The sequence below is a fragment of the Cygnus atratus genome, chromosome 2 (genome assembly GCF_013377495.2).
Source record: "Cygnus atratus isolate AKBS03 ecotype Queensland, Australia chromosome 2, CAtr_DNAZoo_HiC_assembly, whole genome shotgun sequence".
Taxonomy (NCBI): Eukaryota; Metazoa; Chordata; class Aves; order Anseriformes; family Anatidae; genus Cygnus; species Cygnus atratus.
In genome coordinates, this window is record NC_066363.1 from 37,500,274 (window position 1) to 37,516,534 (window position 16,261).

General features: G+C 43.5%; 1 protein-coding gene across 7 annotated transcripts in view; it reads left to right on the forward strand.

Annotated features, from left to right (window-relative positions):
• Window positions 1-5,534: 5,534 nt before the first annotated feature.
• Window positions 5,535-16,261, forward strand: part of GALNT15 (polypeptide N-acetylgalactosaminyltransferase 15) — a 28,141-nt gene continuing 17,414 nt past the window's right edge. For 2 of the 7 annotated variants that reach the window (XR_004780244.2, XM_035556433.2), the window contains exons 1-3: window positions 6,095-7,217; window positions 12,543-12,709; window positions 13,419-13,623. Coding sequence is in view for 4 of the 7 variants with exons in the window: in XM_035556433.2 (XP_035412326.1) it covers window positions 6,676-7,217; window positions 12,543-12,709; window positions 13,419-13,623 (914 nt within the window). In the remaining 3 variants the exon portion in view is untranslated. Of the gene's footprint in view, window positions 5,735-6,094; window positions 7,218-12,542; window positions 12,710-13,418; window positions 13,624-16,261 lie in introns of those variants that run through there. The other 5 variants (XR_004780245.2, XR_004780246.2, XM_050708442.1 and 2 more) reach the window with 4 other exon arrangements.

Genomic DNA, 16,261 nt, shown 5'->3' on the forward strand with positions numbered 1-16,261 from the left:
CTGTAGTTCTATACACATACACACATTTTCTTTCTATCTTTCTCTTTAAATTCAATCCTGCTCTTAAACATAGGCCACACACAGCTCCCACAGATATCAGTGGCAGCGCATGTGTGTATCTTTGGGCTAAACCTAGCTTATCTAGAACATCTTAGGCATACAGCCCAGATTCACTTTTTAATAATACATTGCATTTGAAGTCCATCCACTCTACATGAACACTGATGTAAAGAAAAGCACAGGGTTTATTTTGGATTCTTAAACAAAGATTTCAAGGTCTACATCACTACACAATGCTTCAAGTCTTATAAGCTGCCTATCCCATCACAAGCTGCACTTAAATGGAGAAGGGAAAACAAATAAATAAATAGCACCCAGGCGTTTAATACTGAAAGTTAACTTTCACATACACAGCTGAATTGCTTCATAACTTCAGTATTAATTCTTATGAATATAATGTATTTTAAAACTCAGTTTCTAAAAAGAAAACAAAACAAATACAGGCAACAGACTAGCAAAAAACAGTATTCTCCACGTTCTGCTTTCTAAATGTTTCTAAATAATACAAGTCCTTGCTAGGAGATATGGAGGGAAGTCATAGGCCCAACATGCACATATCCAATATCAATATAACTTACTTCTATTTTCTCTGTATTTTCTTCACATTAAAAATTAAAGCACAGAAAAATACCTTCTACTATAGCCTTACCTCATACATCCATCGTACATTTATTGCAGCTCTTCCCTTGCAGCAGCATTCCAAAACCTGCCCTCTGTGCTCTCCATTTATGCTCACCTGCTGCCCAAGTGCAGTTCATTAAGCTGTACACCTGCAGTGACTTAACTTGGGCTTTACTCAGCTTTTAACTCAGCCCAGAACCAGCAAAAGCATTTACTCTGCATGCTGTCATTAAATATTGTCTTCTCCTCAGGGTTTTCACACCTATGATACTCTCTGCTAATTTCCTTAACTCATCAAACTCCAAATATTCAGTAGGTAGCTGAAAAACAGCTATTTACTCTACCAAATACACACAAATGTGTAACAATTTATTTAATTAAAAAAAAAAAAAAGTAAAAGATATTTTCCAGCTTAGGTGATGTGGGTGACAATTGCACTAAAACAGGTGCAATCAGTTGCGTAACTGCAAATCATTTGATACTTCAGTGTGTCAGAAGGAGGTGAAAGGACTATTTAAAGCTTTTTCTTTTTCACATAGCCTAAACACCATTTTAACTAAAAATACCTGTTATGGGGACAGCCTCTCCATATGAATATCGTGGCTTTTAAATTCTGTCTGCGTTTAAAGCTTGTGCGAAGCATATGCTGTTTATGATCTTCCATATATACAGAAAAAAATAGAGTAGGTCTGAAGTTAGGGCTGCACACCAGGGAAAGAGCATGTAGTGACGAAAAAGGCTTTTCTCTCTATTCCTGTACTATCTCCCAAATCTCTAGAGATGTTCCGCTCACGAGTGGCTTCGTGGCCTGTTCTGTAGAAATAAAGTGCATTTCCAACCACAGATGAGATGCTTGAGTTTCCCAGGGGGAGCTCGTGGTGGAGATTGCCTTCCCGTGACCCTGCACCTTTAGGGCTGAAGTTATCCCTGATGTAACTTGACTGACATTGCTAATGTTATGTGAGCGATCCAATTCCCTTACCTCATTTGTTTTACTTTTAAAACCAAGGATGCAGGGCCACCCACTCCAAAAGAGTAAACCACCATATTTCCATTTATACCTGTACAGATACAACAATTTAGAGCCAGCTAAAAACCTGCCCCATAGCCACTAACGTTGGGTAAGATTTCATGGTCAACATGGGATGATTTTCAAGTGAAGGAATGTTGACACTAACATAGTCCCAACCAGTTTAGAGCTGGACTCAGGTTATCTTGGGTTGGTTTACTGGGGGTTGAAGGTGTACAGAACCCTCTCCAGCTTAAGGGTATATATAAACAGCAGTTGAGTACAACAGGCAGGAGGTTGTGATGGCATCGCCCACAGTGCTTGGGATGTATCATTTCTAGGTGGGCTAATGATGATCAGAAGTCTCAACCCTCCAGTGATCACCCCTCGCAGATAGCTGGTAACTCTCTGAGGTTGTGTTAGAGGTGAGCTTTCACTCAGAGAGTACCTACTATTGATCCATAAAGTCCTGTAAGCTATTCTTTCTGATTTAACCAGTGGCTGTGGTGCAGTAAATCCAGAAGCTGTCATTCCCGTGATAGGTTCCCTTAACTTTCCATCAAGGGCTGCTGACCTTCATGTCCACACAACTGCTTTTGCAAGGTAGTGCAGAGGTCAATGGCTTCTATGCTCTGTTTTGCATTGGTCACGTGATTTATGAGCAGAAATCCTGTAAAAATGAAATTTCAGCCGCATTTCCTTCACTGACAGGTTAGCAAACATCTTATAAATCACATTGCTAGTGCCAAAATCCCTGCCAGTGATCAAACAGATTCTATCAAGCTTTGATAGCCTCTAAAACCAAGTTCCATAATATCCTGTTCAAATTCATTATTAACTTGCTATTGGAAAATGTCATTGAACTAACAATATTCATTACAATGCCAAATACTCAAAGTACCTGAAATACCTGCAAATAAGATAATCTAAAAATATGGATTTATTATTGTATCCTGGAAAGAACAAGGAAAGTAATTTGATTATAAAACCCCCACAAATCCTGCGCACCAAGTAATCAGTCACATTTTATACACTGACTTTCTTCACATCTGTGCAAATAAAGCTATTGTTAAAATGCATGAAGCACTGTGGCACATAATACATGCAGCCATGAAACCATGAGTGCTGTTACTTGTTGAGTCTTTAAATGGAAGGTGGCACATCTGCTTTTGGCATAGAAGCGTAAATCAATCCAAGATGTTTATTAAAGAGTAAATAACAACCTGTCCACGTGCTCTTTCTTCCATCCAGCCTTGGTTTTGTTCTTTGTTATTTTCCTGGCAGTTAAACACAGGCTCTGCACATTGAAAGTATGCGTTGTTTCTTCACGTACGGATAACATAACATGTCCTGTAACATTTAACAAGTATGCGATGGGGAAGAGTCTGGACAAAATTGCAAGACAAAAATGAGGTGGGGAGGAAAGGGCAAGTACAAACAGATACACCACAGTGACTGAAAGGCTTATTACTCTGGATACTCCTAATACGTTTGAAAGGAATACCAAGACCTAGATTTGATTTCGTGTCCTAGCTCTCATCAATTAGTGAGCAAAATTTGCAACAGTGAAGGATGGTGAATGTTTTCTTCCTTACCAGTCAGAGACACAAGCAAGCATTAGAGAATGGAGGAGTCGATATGACTTGACCTAGTATTTAAGGTTTCTTCACCTTCTACAACAGGGTCTGCCTGAGCAGGACTGGTTAGAAGCCTGTCTTTCACCATTTGCATGGGTTGCCCAGCAGGACAAACAACATGATATTGGCACTGGTCGATATTGGCACTGGTCAATACTGGCGCTGGAGGCTGGCCCTTTCAGGAGCAGCTGCTGATCTATTTGGCACAGCCTGTAACGTGTTTCTCTCCGGCTGCCCCTAGGTCTACTGTATGAACAGCAGTCCGAGGACAGCAACATCTTCTGTGGACAGTCTGTTTTGTGGGCTACCTGTGTGAAGCAGCTCTTAGAGAGCGGAAGTGGAGAAGACAGCTCTACCCAGGCTTAGACACGCTGTCTTCTTGACATGGCCTTCATTACTGCTGGGCGGGGAGCTGATAAGCAAGCAATGCTGTTCTTCAAGTGCAATTCAGAAAAAGACATACCCTCCCAAACACTAAAAAGCTCACACATTGGAAAACCAATCTCTCTTCTGTATGCTGGCAGTGGGAAACCACAGGACTCTCCTGGCTTGTTTTTAAGAGGTGAGACATACTGCTTGACAGATGATGGTTTAGGAAGGCTCGTCTTGCAGCATTAGGGCTGGCTGAGGGAAAGCTTCAAAGGAGAAGTCCATGCTGGACAGGGAGTAAGGTCTGCTGGAACAGTGCCATGTGGTATTTTATACTTTTATACATATAATTTACTAGACTAATCTCCAAACATCTTATTTCTGCAATTGTTTGCAGTTGTTCATTTCTTCTTCATTAAAATTGTAAGGATATATTCAAAGGTAAGATTCCATATGCATATATTTCAGTGATAACATTACTGATCAGCTCTGTCCCAAAAGTCGCAAATATTTCTGTAAATTTGTTAATTGGATTTCATCTATAGCTGAAACCTAGTTGCATGAGAGATCCAGGTGGATTTGTTCAGCAACACAGAACACGCAAGGACAGAATTTATACAGCAGTTACCACTGCAGACTAGAATTATCTTGATCAGAGTTGTTAAAGCATCCCGTTTTAATACTTTAGTCAGGGAAAAAAAATATATTAATTAAATCAAAATACTTGGGTAGATCAGAAAAGAAGAAGGAAAAAACAAAACACAATACTACTTTCTCCTATTTAGTCCACACAAAATCTTCCTTAATTTCTCCTTTTCTTCCATATGCCTGGTATTAGGACTCCATGTAACCAAACATTTTGCAAGTCACTGGTGCCAGATTTTGCAGAATATCTAGGACAGGTCTCTTCATTTCCATTTCATTTTGTCTTTCTATGTCTGACACGTATTGTTATTTAAATGAATGCTTTTGAACTCAGATTTTTTTAATGCAAATGTGTACTGCTTCCCTATTGAATTGAAAACATCAACACTTTTTTTTTCCCTATGAAAAGAAGGATAAAGAGCAATATTCTCAAGACAGAAGGTGGGTTGGAATGTTACTTTTCTGTGAATTTAAGCTAAAAAGGGAAGGTATGCACAATGGTGAAGTATCAAAATATTGGCTAAATCTTCCTTCTACCCAGGATATAGCAGTATTATATCATTTTAACAACAGCTGAGGTAGGGAAGGTGCCAAGGCACGGCAGACTGGTCTCTCTTGTTCAAGGCATTCTGTATAAGACAGGGGAGTACACACAAGTGCCAGATGCTACGTGCCTCCAGCAACTGTAAGGTGCTCTCTCCAGTCCCTCCTTTTGAAACCAATTTAGTTGAAAAGTTGGTGTCCCGTCCCTTTTAGCTTTAAGCAAAGAGGCTATAGGGAAGTAATGGGCAAGAAGGAAAGAAAGAATGAATGCCTGGCTCCCTTTAGAGTGTACTGCATTTATGTCTTCAGGTTTTTCTTTTACCTATAATGTCTAGAAATTTACTTTTTAACAAAAGGTGAATGTGGAAGTTCTCCAGTAGTAAGATGCCTCCTAGAATTGGAGGTTGGAGCTTTTTGATCATCAAATGCTACAGAATATGGGGAAAAAAAAAAAAGAAAAAAAAAAAAAAACCAACATATCCCATGTCCCCAGCATCAAAAGGTTGGTAACACCTGAGTGTCTTCTGTACTTGATTTCTGCCAGACCAAGAGGCATGTGATGCTGAAGCATGTGGAGTGTCTCACCCTTTTCCCATTGGACAATCATCCATCTTGCAGCAAAAAAAATGCCACAGTCAGTGCCCACTAGCACCCTTGCCAGCAGCGTTAGCAAACAGACCTCAGAGACTGAGCTCCCCTTTTGCTCACAAAAGTTGTTCTCTTCCAGTGTCAGTAGTCGTTGTTCCAGCCCAGGCTTTCTACATGTTATTCCTGGACTATTGAAAACTTGAAGTGCTGCTCCCCGTGCAACACCAAATTTATGGATGAGGAGACAACTTCAGTCTGCCAGGTGATAATTTGGCATCCTTATGTCAGTGTTAAAATCCCTACAGCTGTAAATATTTATTGCAGATGAAATATACTCATATACTCCAGCTAGCACATTATGATATGAATAAATCTAACACTAAATAAATCATGCGCACTCCATCTTTTATTCAGTTTATGAAATTCTTGCTTCTCACTCTGAGCATTCTTAGCTTAATAAGGTTACTCAGAAGTCGGGTGATTCGTGGTATGCCTTGACTTGTTTTATAACACAGCATTTTGCTTCTTATATTTCTCCTCTGACAGCTTTTGCAAAGTTTTGATTTGATAGGACAAGAACAGTGAGGGCATTAGGACCAAGAGAAAGACGCACACATTGCTCTGTATTATGTCTGGCAAAGTGCTTCCTGACTGAGTGCTGTAGTTATGTGTGAAACAAAGTCAGGGACTGACTAGTTCTCTCATCTGTTGATCACAGTGAACTTGAAGCCTCAGAACAGGGGAAAGCTGTCAGATCTGCTTTCAGAGATAAGGCACATCAGACCAGGCAGCAACGGGAAACTTTGAAGAAGCAGGAAATACTCTGCAAGGGAGCTATAAGAAATGGATTTTCTTTTTACTTAGAATTTAGAAGGGAAAAAATCAAAACTTTAGCTACTTTTTTCATCAGCTAAACATGCTCTTTCCTAACTAAGCTGGGACTGTATAATAACGGATCTACTTCATCTCGCTGGATCCATGCTGCCTTTTACTACAGTAAGTGCAATATTAATAGGCATTTTTCTATTTTGTCTGTAAATAGAGAGGAGAGCATGAAACGGCATCAGTGAAATGTGAGGGGAACAGAAAATCCTCTTGGCAGATAGTGAAAACCAGTGCTTTGCTGCAACCCGAGGACTGGAATCTGAGCGATATCCAAGTGGTATTTAACATGACCATCTGTATCATTTTGTCACCAACAGTATGTTCTTGAGGAAGAAATGCAGATATGGATCACGTAAGCTGCAGTTTCTCTTGTTGCTGCTGATGCTGGGCTTTTTGCTACTGATGGTTACAACGCTGAATCCACTACCCAGCAACCAGAGCAAGGACGGGACTTTCCAGCCGGTGGAGTTCAACCCCCAGGAAGGGTATCAGATGGACTTTGCGGAGCCCCAGGAGATGCTGGACACCCAGGAGGAGAGCCAGCAGTACTACCCCTTGGACGGGCTGTCGCCTTTCATCTCCCTGCGGGAGGACGAGTTGATCGCGGCTGTCGTGTCGCCCGCCGGGCGAAGGAACCACAGCAAGGCCAGGAAGGGCTATCGCGTGGTGAAGCAGCAGAGCAGGCGGCCGGAGGCGAAGGAGGGGGACCCGGAGTCCCAGCTCGTACCCCTTCCTCTGCAGGACGGGCAGGGGGCTGCTGTGGGGCAGCGGCCGCTCGGCCTGGAAACCCACGGCTTTAACGAAGCGCTCAGCGAGCGGCTGTCTCTGCGCAGGGAGCTGCCTGAGGTACGACACCCGTTGTAAGTAAAACAGCCTATTTGATCTCGGGGAGAAAACCCGCACCTTCCCCTGATGCTGTCCCAAACCCCCGTGAACCTCTCCTCCTGTAAACCCTACGTCTCCCTAACCAAACTGTCCCCTCGCTTTGGGGCAACGCTTCAGCTGCCGCGGGAGCCGGGAGAGGCGCCCCGCGGGCTGACGGTGGGGCAAAAATGGGGGGCGCCGGGGGCAGGGTGTGTGTGTGGGGGGGGGTTGCGGCTTTCTTGGGGGCGCCAGGTCAGAAGGGGGAGGACGGGCTCCGGGCGATGTTTGCCGTTATAGGGCCCCGTTATCGGGTCCCCGTTATCGGGTCCCGTCACTCGCTCCCCGTCCCCTCACGGCGCCGCGGGCGGGCGGGCGGGCGGCAGCGCCGCCTGCTGGTGGCCTCGGGGGCTCCGGGCGCGGCAGGTGCCGGGAGGTCCTGAGGGGAGGGCGGGGGGCACGGCGCAGCCCCGCTGAGGAGAGGGGAAGGGCAGCGCCGTGAGGGAGGGCTGGGAGCAGAGGGGAGCGAGTGGCCACCCCGCCGCCTCCTCCCCGCTTGGGTTTGTGCCCCCGCTGCTGAAGGGTGGTGGTGTTTGTGCTTGCTGCACTAGGCAGCGCGTTGCCAGCAGGTCAAGGGAGGTGATCCTGCCCCCCCTCAGCAGTGCTGGAGCCCTGTGTCCAGTTCTGCCCCCCAAGGACATAGACATACCCAACAAAGGGCCACCAAGGTGATGAAGGGGCTGGAGCTCCTCTCCCATGAGGAAAGGCTGAGAGAGCTGGGACTGCTCAGCCAGGGGAAGAGGAGGTTCGGGGGGGACCTTATCAATGTCTAAAAAGTGCAAAGAAGAGCCAGGTTCTTTTTGGTGGTGCCCAGTGCTGGGACAATCAGAAATGGGAGCAAACTTAGGAGGTTCTGCCTGAACATAGGGAATGCTTCTTTGCAGTGCAGGTGGCAGAGCACTGGCACAGGTTTGTGGGGTTCCCCCCTTGGAGATCTTCAGAAGCCACCTGGACATGGTCCTGGGCAAGCTGCTGTAGGTGTCCCTGCTTGAGTAGGGGTTTGGGCCAGCCGAGCTCCAACCTCAACCACTCTGTCATTCTGCGAAAGGAAACTCCCGGGAGGGAGGCAGGGAGGTGCAGATCAGGGTGTCTGACCGGGCTTGCCAAACAGCACCATAACTAGCAGCAGCCATGCTGCAAGGCCACATCAAAGAAGCTTTGCATCTGAAGTCCTACATGTTGCATTTGAAATGCTGTGTGTTGTGTTTGAAGCTCCACATACTGCATTTGAAGCTCCATGTGTTGCATTTGAAGCCTTATGCATTGCATTTGAAGCCCCACGTGTTGTGTTTGAAGCCCCACATACTGTGTTTAGAGCCTGGAGACTTGTGAACCAGTTATTCCTGCAGCCCAGGAGGAGCAGTTCACCCTACTTTAAAAGGGGCTGAGGAGTATCTATGCTCCCCTGCCCACTGGAGAAGGAATAAGACGCAGGTGGCTATCTTTCTTTCTTGCCTTCTGTAACAAAAGCTATTGCAGCTTTCCCCTAGGACACAATGGAAAGATGTGCCAGAAAACATTTTAAGACACAGAATTTATATGATCATTTCTCTAGCGGTCATTTTCCCATGTCTAAAACCAGATGGTGGTGCTAAATTAAGAGCACAATCTTAAGGAAAGAGAAATGAAAGACAGGGACTGTTTTCTACATTCACTGACTAGATTCAGTGTTAATTTGGATAATTCTATTGAATAATGATATGCTAATATTATTTCGGTTATTTTTCACCATGCTTCACTGGCAGCTCTTTGAACTATGTAATGTTCAAAGGAGGAATGATGACCCTGTTTTACTGCCTGTGATGTAAGCCAAAAAACAGTTTTACTTTGGCAGCTGAAGGGCCATCCAACAAGAGGCGGTTTTAGCTAATATTAATCTCAACTCAGATTTAAGCCATGCTCTCAGAGCTCTTGGATGAGTTTTCCTGTCTGACTAGTGACAGCCTAAGGACCTATCAACACCACAGCTTATAGAAGCCCAGATTGAAACCACAGATCTGAACATCTGAGGCTTTGCAGTTGTTCAGATCTAAATCCAGATCATAAACCTGCAGCAGAGGTCTACCTCTAAGCCAGTCCTGTCCTTCATGGCACAGCACGCAAACCACAATGATATTTGTTGGACATAATTTACTCTGGGGGCCTAGCTCACAGCTGTGTCAGTCCTGTTTCATACTGATGTAAAAGGAGAGTGAAACAGTAATGAATCAGAATGGCTATTACTCTATTCTGCTTGAATCGTGTTGCTTGTAATAATGTCTATTATTATTTATCAGAGAGAAACTAGCCAGTTGGAGAAATTTCAGCAAGTTAGCTCCACAGACTCAGTTTCTCTCATTTCACTTAAAATGGCAAACCCTTCAGACCAGACGCTGTGCCTACCAATTGCGAAGCGCTTCTGGATACTGTAAAATAAGGCTGGCCAGGCTTCACATTTACATACTGCCTTTTTACTTTTAAACCAGAGTGCAAGATGTAACGTAAATGCCATAAGATACACTTAGCCGCTGTTCCTTAGAAATTCACATAAAAAGGTCTGTTGTGCTTTGCATTGAAGCACTGAGCAGCATAACTACAGTTTCTTTTTATATGAAGAGTACAGAGCTCTGATGGAAGTAAACCAGAGCCTGCTGGCTGTGCTTTGCCTTGACAGCCCTGGATCCAACCTCCCCAGCTGGAAAGCGATACCTCAGACCTCTCTCACCAGACCGCAGCTTCTAACGTAGCCCACACCTCTTTGCATGCCTTTCCAGGTGAATGTTTTATGCTACCTTTCAGAAAGTAGATGCATAAAACTGCATCTCTTCCAGCATTCTTACTGATCCTGCAGTAAAACATACCTCGGTGGATAAATCAGGTGCCTGGTTTAGTCCCATTCCTTCAAATAACTGTTCTGACACAGCCAGGGTCTCCTGGTGAACAAGCCTCATAACTTGTCTTGTGCTACAGAGTTTTTCTCCCACACCAAAATTCATCCTGTAAGGTACTTTCATCCCTCACGGTGCTATCAGTTTGTCCAGCTGCCATTGACACCCTCCTGGGACTGTGGACCTGAAGTAAGCCTGTCAATGTATCTTCTTTGAATTCTGCCTGAAAAAAAAAAAAAGGTCCATTTTCATCTCTTGGCCTTGAGCGTCAAACCGTACGTATGCAGGCAAATGCAAACACACAAGTATCTAAAAAGATTTTAAGTTTTGTTACAAAAGCACAGCTTCCACTTGAGTGCAGTTGGGAGCTGAATCTCAATGAGATATTTTCCTGCAGGTGAGTGGGAGTCCTCACTGGCAGAGCCTGTGCCCTGTCAGAATTGCTCTCCCGTTCCTTGCTGCATGTGACAATTCCTTATTTTTCACAAATTGGATTCAATCACTACGTCTTATATCAGTCACAGCCCTGACTTTCTGAAATGTCAATTTATGACAGACAGCCTGTGGACCTGCTCCAAATTACAGGGAAGGCATTGCTGTACACCAGTACCCTTTCTCGTTTTTCCGAAGATTAGATACCCACATTGCAAGCCTTTGCCAATCTCCATGGCAACTAGATACTCGCCACCTAGGCTACATATTCAAGTACAGTTATTTTCAATTATTTTCCAATTAAGATTCCACAACAGCCTTATTTTCTTGCTATAACCACAATAGTAGCAACACAGCGTTGCAGTATGATGGTGGAAAGCACAGGTGGTTATAGCTGTATTGTGTATTCTTGTTTGGAAGCTGCCTGTTAGTGAAAGGACAGCATCAGACCTTCGCTTTTCTTAATTATCTCCAGATTATTCTGCCTGAAAAGACAAATACTGCCAAGTCATGAGAGCATCCTTTTCTCCACCCTGCTGAAAAATACACAAAGTCTCCCATGTGCAATAATGAAACAACAGCATTGTTGATTATAGAAGATTAGTAACACAAGAACAAAATACATTAGTTACAATGTAAAAATCATCAGGAAAAACGCTTCTCTCCATAAAGAAGATATTAGTGTAAAATATTATAAGTATTATGGCTGTTTAAAATCTATATTCCCAGAAGTGTATCTGTAGTATTCATTTATTTGTATTTGTTATTAAATCATTCAGCCTGTGGATGCTATTAAATGATAAGCAGCTTTGTGTCTGGGTGGCGTCTAGCATGATAGGGCCTCAGCCCGTGAACTAAAGCGCTAAGTAAAATGGCAATAAACATAGCAATTATTAAAATGATATCCCTTACATGAGCTTCTGCTGCAGCTGAGCTAGCTGAGCAGCTAATTGTTTAATAAGCACTGTAAATCTATATAATGATTTGCTTGGCAATACGAGAACGCTGAAATAACAATGGGCCAGATTCGTGCGACAGGTTTTCATGAACTGACACCAGGGACAAAGTTGGATCAGCAAACAACCTTGGAACCAAAATCACGTGCCACCATCTCGTTCACTTTTTGTCATGTTGGCGTTTGATGTTTTGATGTGATGGGTGCAATCCTGGCACCAGGGAAGGCTGGGGAGCCGTGGGCCCCAGCTGGCACTCTGCAGACTCTCCAGAAATGCCACACCGTGCCCCTCGCAGCCAGGTTTCTTGCAGTAGACTGTAACAGTACCTGGACTTGTAAAGGAAATAGCAGAAAAAGGCATAGGGATAATTCCCCCATCTGGGAGCCTCTTTCATCAGCGACCCATTTTTGTCAGAAAGAGCAAGGTGTACAGGCTCTATAGTCTGTATATAGGATTTACTTTCTGAAGTGTATCTGTATTTGTTTTCATTACCTATGTAGGGGTCCATTTCTTTCGTGTACCGGGATGAGATGTTGGCTTCATTCACTATGCTCCTGGTCAGGCAGGCCACAGACACACTTATCTGTTGTGCAGATGAGTTTTTTTACTTGTTAGCCTCCAAGGTACTGCATTTCAACTTGCTCTTTTCTCTGTTATAGGAGAAATATGGAAGGGTTGTGGGGGGAGCTGACTGATCTGCTTTATCTCCCTCTTTGCTTTGCTGTAGTTGTCTTCAGTTTCTCTTTCTTTGCCTCAGCCAGAACACAAGAACCCCAGAATACAACAAAATATTCCTATATTTGTATTTCAATTATTGTAATGTCATTCTCATATTTTTACTTTGTGTTCCAGTCTTGGGACACTTTAGTACTTCCTTTTCTTCGTGAGCTGAGATCTTAAATTTCTTTCCATCCCTGAAGATCAAGGTATAGCCTGTAACTCTGGTCTGAGATACAAGTAGCCAGTTGTACCTGTGTTACTAGTGTCTCCCTCATTTGATCCCATGCAGGTGCCTGCAGCAAGAATATGACTCCAGCCTGCCTACTGCTAGTGTCATCATCTGTTTCCATGATGAAGCCTGGTCGACTCTGCTGAGAACGGTGCACAGCATTATGGACACAGCCCCGAAGGCCTCCCTCAAGGATATCATCCTAGTAGACGACCTGAGCCAGCAAGGTAGCCCACACTTCTTTGTATGAGAGCTCTGCTTTCCAAAGCTGCAGGGAGGAAACTGTCCTCCTCCAAGACCTGCATGAAGAGAGGAGAAGGCAAATGGGACCTGCAGGAAGGGAGCTAAGCAAAGCCATGAGTTGACTGCCAGGTTTCGCTCTCCCATCCCCAGAATTCAGCTTAGCCTTTCAACTTTGAAATGTTTCTTTTTTATTTTATTTTTTTTTCCTATCACTTCCAATCACTCTGAGCTTTCTTACTTTAAAATAAGTTCACAGTATGCAAATCTTCCCACTGGACCAGATCTGCTGTAATAATTTCCAGACGTGGACTTTGGCTGAAGCATGGAGTGGAAAACTCCACATTGCTAAAGTAATCCCAAGTGCTTTGGGAAGCCAAACACCTGTAGTATCTCACTCTGATCTGTGCCTTTTATGAGATGATGAGAGTATCCACCTTTTGGTGAAAACAGGAGAGAAGGATATTAAGTTTCCCAGAGGAATAGCTTCACACCTAGTGAATCTCAATTTCCATTAGTCTCTACTTCTCTTTGACATTACGCTGCTGTGGGAGTGTTTGGAACACGGCCTGCTTGGCCATATAAAAAAAATGCCCCCAAAACATTTTACCAGCAAACACTTGACATCTCCTACTATCTGTTGCTTCCCTGTAAGAGCTTGAATCAAAGCTAAAATAACCTTTCTGTTTATGACAGGGCCCCTGAAATCAGCCCTGAGCGAATACATCTCAAAGCTGGACGGTGTGAAACTGATCCGGAGCAACAAGAGGCTTGGAGTCATCCGAGGTCGGATGCTGGGAGCTGCACGAGCAACTGGGGACGTGCTCGTCTTCATGGATTCACACTGCGAGTGTCAGAAGGGCTGGCTGGAACCCCTCCTCGCCCGGCTGTCCAGCAACCGGTAAATACAGAACCACGGGATCCATAAGATCACGGAATGGTCTGGGTTGGAGGGGACCCTTACAAATTGTCTTGCCCAACACCATTGTCCTCATTACTTCTCAGCTCTCTGCATTTTCTAATTCCTGTTGAAAAAGATGTACTTGGAAAGATTTGGATTTTTTTTTCCGTCCTTGCTTGGTTACCTTCTTCCTGCTGGTCACATTGCTTTTATTTTCTACTTTAACACCACATACATCACCATGATATGTGGGAAGCAGGGTAGGTCACACAGCTGATGACCCTCATTTTACACCCAGAGTCACTAAATTGTCAGTTTGCATCTAGCCATTGTTAGAGCTATGAGAAGGCTTCCTGGTGGTCTGAATTAAAAAGGCTACAGTCTCAAGCTGTTTGCAAATTGAGAAATGTCCACCAGAGAAACTACTGCAACACTCCATTATTATTTTTGCTTTTTAGTTCTCTCAGTCATGAAGCCAAGGATAAAATGGGAGTGTTTCCTTAAAGTACTTTGTCCTCCTGAGCCTGCTTGGTTACATACCAATCTCACCTGCACCATTTCTGTTCCACAGAAAAATAAGACTTTACAGGCAGCCTCAACAGCTCTAGCTGATCTCTTATACTTTCACTGACACCAAACTCACAGAAAAAGATACAGATTCGTATTTTCTGAGTGTTTCAGATTTAGGTAGGTACTTGGGCCTCCTCTCTAACATACAGCTGAGCTCATCTGTGTAGTCCCCAAGTCCTTCAAAGAGATTAAATCACTGAAAATGTTTCTAGAATTACATGGAAGTAAATCCTTTATTAAAGGGACTTTTCTGAAAGAAACATTTGTACATTAACTTGTCTATCATTACCCATAAGCCACTTGAGAAAAAAATGAATAATTGCTTGAGAGGGTAAAAGAAAAATACATCTTTAAAAGTCTTACCAGACCACTAAAGAGTAGTAATAAAGACCTTCAAAGGCTGTTCCCAGGCACTGGAACAAACTGCTTTTATGGCTGATTATGTTTGCTCATAAGAGAATTAATTTGAGCTTTTAGAAACGATTACGTCATTCATATGAAAACATGAAAAATACTACAAGCTAGTGGAATGCAGCCCTGGGATGTCATGACTCTTCTTTTCTAAACGATTCTCATTGGAAAAGCAGATTCTTTTTTGTCTGCTGACTTAATGGATGGCTTATTAAAAATATGCAGATTTTTCTGCCTTGAGCTCTAGCCAATTGTTGATGTTTGTGCAAAACTCCTGTTTGTATCAGTCGGTCAGTCCTTATTTAAGGTTATATTGCTGAAATCACAAGAGCTGCAAAAAGCCTTAAAGGAGAGCTGTAAAGTATTACTTTGGGAGAATTGCAATGGCGTGAGAGAAGCTGGGACCCTGAGGTCTCCAAGTGTAGTGATTCACTGTCAAAAATTCTCCCTGCCAAGGGGATGCCAAACCACCGAGCCTACCAGAGCTCTGAGATCTCTGTAACACCTGCACCAGGGGGTGAGGAAGAAGGATTCTTTTTCCCTGTAAGGCCCATATGCTCATTCATTCCTCTATGAGGGTAGACTTTAACACTGAATTAGCTAATGGCTAATTGGACTAATGGGGAAAAGGTGGAAGGACTTTTGGATAATAGTATGGGCTAAATCATCCCTTTCTGCTTGCTGTACCAGGCATTGTGTCTGCTGCTGGAAGTTCTGTCACCCTAGTGTGGGGAACCTGTTCCATTCTCCAGTGCACAAACCGGAATGCTCGAAGGCATCTGGCAATCAGTTTCCCTCATTGTCCCTGCTCCCCTAACTGAAAAATGGTGATAATAACACTGACTTGATAAGGAGGTTAATTCATTATTTTTCCTAAATTGCTTGCAATGCTTGCACAGAGATCACTATGGAAATGTAAAGCATTAGCATAGGCAACTTGGCTTCATTTAGCAGTTGAGGAGCTGTTAAACTGAATCATGTCCACTCCCTAAGACTGCCCAAATGAGGAAAGCACAGTGAAAAAAAGCTTATAGTGAGTAGTGAAATACCCCCCATTCCTCTTCTTAATGTACCAATCAAGCTACTACCTGTGCTCTTGTGCTGCAGAGACAGGATGGGAAAACACTTAATCATGTAGAGGGAGTGAATTGTTAGCTGGCAAGGACAAATGCAGCCTTTCCAAATCTCAGTCCTTTGCCTTTGCCAGAGTTTAAGGGAGCTGGGAGAGAGATTTTAGCTTTGAAAACTGTGAACAAGCCCAATTTTGAGATGCCTTAGCAAGTCTACCACTATTAGTGTGATCTTAGTGATGCACAGAGATCCTTGGGCAAACTGAGACCTCACTGCAGGTTGAACATACTCACCAAAAGGGAGATATCGCCAGTTTTGAGCAGCCTGTAGTAGTAACAGCCATGAGAAACATGAGAAATATTATCCCAATTTTACAGGTACAGACATATTTGTCAGACATTTGACTGCTCTGGGTGAGTGCATTTCATCTCCCTGCATGAGGGTTTTATTCATTAACCCAATCAAAATTGTTTCCTCAAGAAGTATTAAGTCTTTCTAGAATCATTACATGTGCATTTATAGACACCTTGCCTGGGACCTGCTCTTTGAACCATGCCTGACAAATTGACTGGGATGCTGTGCATCA